Source organism: Perca fluviatilis, chromosome 5 (genome assembly GCF_010015445.1).
Source record: "Perca fluviatilis chromosome 5, GENO_Pfluv_1.0, whole genome shotgun sequence".
Lineage (NCBI taxonomy): Eukaryota > Metazoa > Chordata > Actinopteri > Perciformes > Percidae > Perca > Perca fluviatilis.
The window spans coordinates 37,105,285-37,115,284 of record NC_053116.1 but is presented as its reverse complement, the minus strand read 5'-3'; the positions used below and the strand labels follow the sequence as shown (position 1 = coordinate 37,115,284).

The window sequence follows — 10,000 nt, the reverse complement described above, 5'->3', positions numbered from 1 at the left end:
TGTGTAATTCATGGTTCAATTCAAACAGGTTTAAATACTTATTTGTTTCTCCCCGTTCGCTCCCTTTAAGGGGAAGGACTTTGTCTCTCTAGTATACGCAGCATGATTCTCACTGCAAATGTAGTTTGCACACGTACTGTACCAGACAAGGGCTTATTTTTTCCCCACAAAGCCTCTCTATCTGACCCACTTGGTACAAACCAGTTCCATGTCAGAAAGACTGGTGGGACAGAAGACTGGTGTCTCACAGAAACACGCTACCTTCTCTTCTCCCACAGCGGAGTCATCGTCCTCCCTGCGATGGTCCCCTTGGTCCAGAGCGTCCAGCAGGTTGGCTGGTCTCTTCTGGCTCTCCTGCGGCTCACACTCGTACTCGATACAGATCCTGGCCATCCCATTGGCTCCAGAGTGTTCGTCTGATCACAAAGACCAGACAAAAGGCAACGAATCAACAAAGGATTAATCATTAAGCGAGTGGTATAATCGCCATTCCTGACCTGTCGCGCGGCATTGTGACGTCATGGGAACACCGTAACTATTTATACTCGTGCGTGGTGGTGACCAGTTGCGGTCTTCTCCTGAACAGAGGTTGCGCAACTGAGGAAAGGCTACCGACTTTGCTCTTTCTACGGACTAGAAGAAGAAGAAAAAGGTAAACGACGGCAGAACTGGCAGCAGCAGCATCGACGTCAATGTCAACAGTGGCTAAGATGATATTGTAGTCAATGGATGAGGAAGAACAGCTGCTTTTGAGCCTGCTTGCAAAGAAACGAAGAAAAAGAAGGTGGCATGCTCGTCCTTTGAATAACGCCAAACATAAATACGGTGAGTTCAATATCCTCGTGAAACAAATGAGGACGATAGACGAAGAGAAGCACCGTCTGTACAACGATTTGATGACCTACTTGGTCGGATCAAGACTTTCATTCACCATAAAAGAACTGTTAAGAAATCTTAACCCGGTAAGTTCACAACAGAGACTTACAGTCACTCTGAGAGTCCTGGCCTTCGGTATCTGTCAGGATGCAGTTGCTACTAGCACACTTGCTCAGAAAGCTTGCCCTCAAACTCGTCCATGCTTCCTGTTTCTGCTTTGTCGTGTTCGCTGAAAGAAATAGAGTGGTGCGTGACCTCTGGTCACTTTAAATCCTGGGGTGCCATGGGGCGGCCTCTAGCTCACCCAGTAAGCGTGTGCGCCCCATGTGGGCTGAGTCCTGCAGCGGCGCAGGGTTCGAATCCGACCTGCTGCCCGTTGCTGCTTGTCATCCCCCATCTCTCTTCCCCCTTTCATATCTATCCACTTTGGAATAAAGGGAAAAGCCCCAAAAAATAAATCGTACAAAAATCCTGGCGTGCCAGCGAGATCTCCATCACTTTGACGTCACATTGTCGCGCGACAGGTCGGGAACGGCGACTGTAAAGAGGCCTTTACTCTGTGGATTTAAAGCAGGCGTGGAAACACTCCCTTCATCTTTCTACTCACTGAGTTTCCTCCTCTTCAGGCTGGGAAGGTGGGCGTCCAGCACCTTGGCCTTCTGGGGGTGGGAGCTTTGGGAGGAGGAGCAGGAAGTGAAGCCAGGGGACTGGAGAGTGTTGGGTAAAGACTCGGTCTCACAGCTTTCTGCTGCAGACTTCTTCTCTACCACAGGCCTCTGGCACATTCAAACACAACCATAAAAACTGATTTGTTGAAGGTTTTTTTGCGTCTGTTTTTTGAGGCGCAGATGTAACGCAACCTGTCACACACACACATAGGGCCCTATCTTGCACCCGGCAAGTTTACAAAATTAACATCACGCTGTGTTGAAGAAGACATGAAACTAGCGATTGTGACCATAAACTCATTAGGAGAATGTTAACTGAGGTAATAAATATATTTATTATATATATTATATATACAGTACAGGCCAAAAGTTTGGACACACCTTCTCATTCAATGTGTTTCTTTATTTTCATGACTATTTACATTGTAGATTCTCACTGAAGGCATCAAAACTATAAATGAACACATATGGAATTATGTACTTAACAAAAAAGTGTGAAATAACTGAAAACATGTCTTATATTTTAGATTCTTCAAAGTAGCCACCCTTTGCTTTTTTTGATAACTCTGCAAACCCTTGGTGTTCTCTCAATGAGCTTCATGAGGTAGTCACCTGAAATGGTTTTACCTTCACAGGTGTGCTTTGTCAGGGTTAATTAGTGGAAGTTTTTTTCCCTTATTAATAAAAAAAGCAAAGGGTGGCTACTTTGAAGAATCTAAAATATAAGACATGTTTTCAGTTATTTCACACTTTTTTGTTAAGTACATAATTCCATATGTGTTCATTCATAGTTTTGATGCCTTCAGTGAGAATCTACAATGTAAATAGTCATGAAAATAAAAAGGAAACTCATTGAATGAGTCTGTTAATTAAGGTGTGTCCAAACTTTTGGCCTGTACTGTATGATTTACGCTTTCAGCATCAAAAACCAAACACGAGTTACTGAGTCCCAGCAGACAAATCAACCTCAACAAAATAGTTCATGCAAGGAATCGTATTTTTGTGACCAGCGTGAATGCTAGAACCTACCATTTTCTGCGCGACCCTGAAGAACTGCGAGACGTCCCGGATTACGTTCCCAAAGCCGGCATACAGACGCACATACGGCCTGACCCAGGACGGAAGCTGAGCCCGGGCATTAGAGCCTTTGAACCTGTGGGAAAAGTCTCATTATGACAGATGACAGATTTTGCTTTAGCATTAAAGCAGTGGTTCCCAACCTTTTTGGTCTGAGGTTACCCCACAGTAAAATCCTTTAATAATACATCCCGATATCGGTCGTACAAAGAATACTAAAGGCCTGTGAAAAGGTTAAGTGAAGGTTTTCTCTCTTTATTCACTGAAAGTCCAAATTGGTAGAAAACACACAAGCACAATGCTGCAGCACAAGTTGTTCAGTCTGTAAATTAAAATGATAACTGTACAGCATCCATGGGTCAAATTGGCTTCAAAGATTACTGGGGGGGGGGGGGCATGGACTGACCTCTGATCACACAGCAAGATGGCTCCGTAGTCCTCCTTGTGGCGAATGACTCTACCGATGGCCTGGTTCACAGCTCTGAAAGCCTGCTGTCTGTACCACTCCTGTCCAGACAGGTACTACACACACACACACACACACACACAGAGAGAGAAAGAGAGAGAAAACACACACACACACACACAAAGAGCAATAGAGACACACACACACACACACATACACACAGAGAGAGAAAGAGAGAGAAAAAAACACACACACACACACACACACACACACACACACACACACACACACACACACACACACAAAGAGCAATAGAGACACACACACGTACAGAGAGAAAGAGAGAGAAAACACACACACACACACACACACACACACACACACACACACACACACACACACACACACACAGAGAGAGAGAGAGACACACATATACACACACAGAGAGAGAGAGAGAGAGACACACATATATACACACACACACACACACACACAGAGAGAGACACACACACACACACACACATATACACACACAGAGAGAGAGAGAGAGAGAGACACACATATACACACACAGAGAGAGAGAAAGAGAAACACAGAGAGAGAGAGACACACACACACACACACACACAGAGAGAGAAAGAGAGACACACACAGAGAAACACACACAGAGAAACACACACACACACACACAGAGAGAAACACACACAGAGAAACACACACACGCACACACACACACACACACAGAGAGAAACACACACAGAGAAAGAGAAACACACAGGAGAGAGAGAGAAAAACACACACACACACACACACACACACACACACACACACACACACACACACACACACACACACACACACACACACACACACACACACACACACACACACACACACACACACACACACACAGTGAAACACAGACACACAGACAGAGAGATATCAAACACGGTAAGATTGAGCATCCAGGCCTTTTTTCTGACGCCCAGTAAACCGTTGCGGCTCACCTTGACCCCGGGAGTTTTCTTCCGACTCATCTCATCCAGGAACTGCATCTTCAGGACGACTCGGGGGTCCATCCTGGGAGGGAACGGGAGGCCCGTGATGATCACACCACGACCAAAGGTGTCCGCGAAATCCAGACCCTCGCTCGCCTGGCGCAGGAAGAAGACATTTATAGAAACGCGGTGAGAGGGAAGCATCTGTGGAAACTTACATGCGATGTTGTGTCCCTGCCGATTGTCCTCATCTTCGTCTTTATCGCTCTTTACCTGATGAAGGTCTGAGACCGAAACGTTTGCATTTTTCTTCTAAATAAATTATTGCTTGCGTAATGGTCAGTGTGCGGGAGTTTCTCTAGTCTTTATCGCTCTTAAAAGCTTTTTTGGTGAAGCCAAAAGCCAGAAGCGTTCTGAACCATAGCCATCACACAACCAACAATGGGAAAGTAATGGATGAAAATTTTAATATATAGAGTGACAATGATTTTTGAGCTTAAAAAGTCTTTCCGGCAATGAGCCAAAAAAATTAATAAAATTACACTAGAGAAAAGGAGTTGGGGCCACAAAAGACGAGATATCTCGTCTGGGTATATCATAAATATTCATAATTAATTTAATGACAATATACCTTTTGGAGAGTTGTCGAGGTAAAACTGTACACAGAGCTGGGCAATATATTGATATTATATCGATATCGTGATATGAGACTAGATATCATCTTAGATTTTGGATATCGTGATATGGCATAAGTGTCTTTTCCTGGTTTTAAAGGCTGCATTACAGTAAAGTGATGTCATTTTCTGAACTTACCAGACTGTTGTAACTGTTCTATTATTTGCCTTTACCCACTTAGTCATCATATCCACATTACTGATGATTATTTATCACAAATCTCACTGTGTAAATATTTTGTGAAAGCACCGATATTCAACACTACAACATCGTTGCGGTATCGATATCGAGGTATTTGGTCCAAAATATCGTGATATGTGATTGTCTCCATATCGCCCAGCCCTAACTGTACATTTCAAAAGATTTGAGGACTTTTCCAAACTCGACGGACACACAGTAAGCCCACCTTCCCGCGACACACAGCAAAGAAAGTTCCTCCTTTGGATGTCGGATCGTTGACTTTGTTGTAATATCCGTCAATAACCTACGAACACACAGAGAGAGGAGATCAGCTGTTGGTATCCGTGCTCACACCTGACAAAGCTTTACTCTTGGGTGAATTGTTGGGTCTCTGTAATTTAAAGAGTGTGGTCTAGACCAGTGGTTCTCAAACGGTTTTCAATAATGTTCCCCCTTTGAGTCATTTCTTTGTTCTGCTGTGATGTTCATACGCACAGAGTAGTCAGGATCCGGTATAGGAGACTGCACTACTCAGTATGACACGATGTGCCCTGCTATGACATGAACTACAACGACTACCTTCAAAGTCACTGTTCCATTATCTTTAATGTGACTATTATCGCCACTGTTCATCACCCCCCCAACCGGCGCCGTCAGACACCGCCTACACTGTCGCAATAGCCACTGCTAATGCTTGCTCTTGAGGGAATTACTGTAATTGTTGGGGCTTTGTAAATTATAGTGTGGGCTCTAGACCTACTCTATCTGTAAAGTGTCTCGAGATAACTCTGTTATGATTTGATACTATAAATAAAATTTAATTGAATTAAAAAGATGCAGTAGGTAAGACTTATTAAACTAACTTTCTGTCATATTTGCTGAAACTGACCCTATGTTCCAGTAGAACGACATGAAGCAGGTCATTTAAAAAATAAATCCAGCTCCTCTGGCTCCACCTACAGCCTATTAGTGAGATAACTAACTAAGTGCTTGTCAATCACTGCTCATGCACACGCATGCATTCTCCCTTGTGGGGGGAGGGGCTTAGGAGACCGTTTTGGGCTTTAGCAGAAAGGGGGGGAGGGACTGAGAAGTTGTGGATGTTCAAATTCTTTTTTTTTGTGATTGTTGCGGGCAAAAATCCTTGATTATGCGGCACCTTTCTTAAAAAATGCGATGGAATAAGCTCTATATGATATTTATGCAATTGTATGCCATGAAATTGCGGGAACTTGCAAAAATTGCGTGCATTTTCCGTCACTTCATAACGTTCCCATGGTAACAGGGGAAAATGGCTGCTTTTGTGTGAAGTAAACGCAACATTTTTCAACTTTCTACTAAGATATATGTGACTTTTTTCGCAATGAAAATGCGGGGATTATGAAATCGTGCAAGTGCCGCATATTTTGCGCAGAAATCGGCATGCAGCCCCCACCCCCGCATAAATATGCAGACTTTGGCTGATTATGCGTTGAATTATGCGATCGCATAATCATAAGGGTTTTTCTGGAGGGACTGGTTAGTGATAGAAAAAAAAGACACAGTACATTACAGCGCTGCCATGTATTGATTTACTGAAAAACATTTAAAATGCTTGTTTCAAACTTTTACTCAAGGAAAATTTTAAAAAGGTGAATAACTTTTACCAAGATATTTGTACTTTTACTTAAGTATTACTTTCAAGTACTTTATACAAGACTGGTGTACAGTACACCCACTCTATCTGGAACGTGTGCTGAGATAACTTCTGTTATGATTTGAAACTAATTGAACTGACAAGGCCTTAAGGAAATGTTACCAGCTCACGTCACGACTAGCTGATGAAATATTGTATATACTAGGGCTGCACAATTAATCGAATTTTAATCACAATCACGATTTTGGCTTCCCACGATCAAATTTGTGTGATCGAGCGATATTTAAAATGCGTCATTCCGTTCATAGAACAGTTTTTGCAAAGCCATAACTCCATAAACCACTGTTTGATCACATGTCTCCATGAGCCAATCAGAGCTGTTCCCTGCCTGCACCGCGCAGCTTAGTTTCTAGATGTAGACAGTCACAGAGGACAGAGTAACGTGAGGAATATTCCACAACAGGTAGCAGTCGGTCATCATAAGCCGGTCACAATGTTTACCAGTTTACCAGTAAACGCAACGTTTTGTCCCGTCTGTGTTGTTTTTCAGACAACAGCAGTGACCGGTGCTAGTTTGTGTCTTTTAGCTCATAGCTTTAGCAGCAGACTGTTGGACGTCCCGCTGTTGGAATCCTACAGTGAAATACAGACACACTACACTGTTTAGCAGTCAGCATTTCAGCCGTGTTTAATCCAGTTACTACTGTAGCTAACGGTAGGCTAACGTTACCTGCTGTGTAACGTTTTATTAGTGTTTACTAGCGTGACATTCAGCGATGTTTATGTTGCCTCTAACGTGGGTTTCGGAGCATCAGAGCGCAACGCAGACATGTAAGTGGCAGTGTAATGAGCCACAGAAATCCGCGTTGCTATTTTGTCTGGTAGATACCAGGCACCACATGCGCCGTTAACGTGAACAGAAAATTGCGTTGCCTGTATCTTTCACGGCAAACATGCATGTGTGGAAAGCGGTTGCACAACAGCTGAAATGGCATACTCCTTCACAGTATCCTTCAATAAAGGAGGAATGTAGCACAATATGGATGTACAGTGCCTTGCGAAAGTATTCGGCCCCCTTGAACTTTTCATGATGCTGCCACCACCATGTTTGACAGTGGGGATGGTGTGTTCAGGGTGATGAGCTGTGTTGCTTTTACGCCAAACATAACGTTTTGCATTGTTGCCAAAAAGTTCGATTTTGGTTTCATCTGACCACAGCACCTTCTTCCACATGTTTGGTGTGTCTCCCAGGTGGCTTTTGGCAAACTTTAAACGACACTTTTTATGGATATCTTTAAGAAATGGCTTTCTTCTTGCCACTCTTCCATAAAGACCAGATTTGTGCAGTATACGACTGATTGTTGTCCTATGGACAGAGTCTCCCGCCTCAGCTGTAGATCTCTGCAGTTCATCCAGAGTGATCATGGGCCTCTTGGCTGCATCTCTGATCAGTCTTCTCATTGTATGAGCTGAAAGTTTAGAGGGACGGCCGGGTCTTCGTAGATTTGTAGTGGTCTGATACTCCTTCCATTTCAATATTATCGCTTGCACAGTGCTCCTTGGGATGTTTAAAGCTTGGGAAATCTTTTTGTATCCAAATCCGGCTTTAAACTTCTCCACAACAGTATCTCGGACCTGCCTGGTGTGTTCCTTGTTCTTCATGATGCTCTCTGCGCTTTACACGGACCTCTGAGACTATCACAGAGCAGGTGCATTTATACGGAGACTTGATTACACACAGCTGGATTCTATTTATCTTCATTAGTCATTTAGGTCAACATTGGATTATTCAGAGATCCTCACTGAACTTCTGGAGAGAGTTTGCTGCACTGAAAGTAAAGGGGCTGAATAATTTTGCACGCCCACTTTTTCAGTTTTTTATTTGTTAAAAAAGTTTGAAATAGCCAATGAATTTCGTTCCACTTCATAATTGGGACCCACTTGTTGTTGATTCTTCACAAAAAATTACAGTTTTATATCTTTATGTTTGAGGCCTGAAATGTGGCAAAAGGTCGAAACGTTCAAGGGGGCCGAATACTTTCGCAAGGCACTGTATTAGTAGGAATGTAGCACAATATGGATGTAAAAGCAGTTATAATTATATAATAAAATTTGTTTTGGCTAAAATCAACAAATAATCGTGATAATTAATCGTGATCTCAATATTGATCAAAATAATCGTGATTATCATTTTGGCCATAATCGTGCAGCCCTAGTATATACTGTACTGTTTCTACAGTATCCTGATATTTCACAAAACCAAACTCACCTCATTGAAGTTGCCCTTTCCTTTGGGTTCGACAAACATGGGTTTGACGTTCTCGATGCGATCTGCGTGTCCGTTAGCCTGGTGAGACAACACGCGCACTGAACATGAACTGAACATGGCAACATCCAAAATAAATGAATCAACAAAATTACAATAGACTATAACTAGGGGATGTCTCGATCAGCTTTTTGTGTTCTCTTTTTGATCCGATTTTTTAAATATTGAACATTTGCCGATACCGAGTCCTGATCCGATCTATTGCTACCGCCTCGCAAACCGATCATATTGCAGATGTTGCAGTGGATGTCGGACTGTTTTGACTTTCTAGTTTAAAATACTTCCACATGGCTGACATTTCACACACCTGCAAACTCAGAAGGTCTGAAAAAGGTGATTGCTAAGGCCACAGGGTCAAAATTAAATGCTTTATTAAAAATGTAATAACTTATTTCACCAGTAAATTCCTATTAAAAAACAATAACAACCACTGGATGGGAAAAGGGTATTTTACAATAACTTTGAATGCAGCAGGAGGCTGGCGAGGCGAGTTTCAAGTGAACGCGCCATCTGTGTTGTTTTTCAGACAACACTAGCTACAGACTGACGTTGGAATCCTCTCCAGTGAAATACAGACACACTTTTACACCGTTTAGCTGTCAGCATTTTAACCGTGTTTACTCCAGCTGCTAGCTAACGCTAGGCTAACGTTACCTGCTGTCGAGTGTAGCGTTAACTAGCGTCCCGTGCGGCGATGTTTCAGTTGCCTCTAACGTCCGTTTTCGGAGCATCAGAGAGAAGCGCAGGCATTTAAGTGGCACTTAAATGAGGCACCGCGTTGCTATTCGGTCCGCTAGATAAGGGTCGTATTAGCTCCGTATTAAACTCTTCGGATCTACACGATTCACGTGGATGCCATTTTCCTATTCAAAACGGCGATTTTTGCAGAAAAAACTAATAGTTTGCAGGTATGATTTTAGCCATGTTGCGAGTTAGTAGGGGTGGGGGGAAAAATCGATACAGCATAGAATCGCAATATTTTCCGTGGCAATACTGTATCGATACACAGACGCCAAGTATCGATCTTTTATTATATATGTGTTGGTCTGTTTGTCAGCTTGACAATCCCATTTTGCAGCAATAAAAGTAAAGTGAGATGAACAAACAGAGAAATGTATCTTTTTAGATAAAACAGAGGTTGACAAAGTTTTCTTTTGG

The 10,000-nt window shown here is 42.8% G+C and overlaps 1 protein-coding gene across 1 annotated transcript in view; it reads right to left on the bottom strand.

The window, feature by feature from the left end:
- Positions 1-10,000, bottom strand: part of rtel1 (regulator of telomere elongation helicase 1) — a 61,196-nt gene that overhangs the window by 15,349 nt on the left and 35,847 nt on the right. The window contains exons 20-26 of the mRNA XM_039800468.1: positions 8,786-8,863; positions 5,107-5,184; positions 4,035-4,181; positions 3,028-3,143; positions 2,574-2,697; positions 1,484-1,652; positions 262-416 (exon numbers count right to left, since the gene is read on the bottom strand). Coding sequence (XP_039656402.1) covers positions 262-416; positions 1,484-1,652; positions 2,574-2,697; positions 3,028-3,143; positions 4,035-4,181; positions 5,107-5,184; positions 8,786-8,863 — 867 coding nt within the window. The remainder of the gene's footprint in view (positions 1-261; positions 417-1,483; positions 1,653-2,573; positions 2,698-3,027; positions 3,144-4,034; positions 4,182-5,106; positions 5,185-8,785; positions 8,864-10,000) is intronic.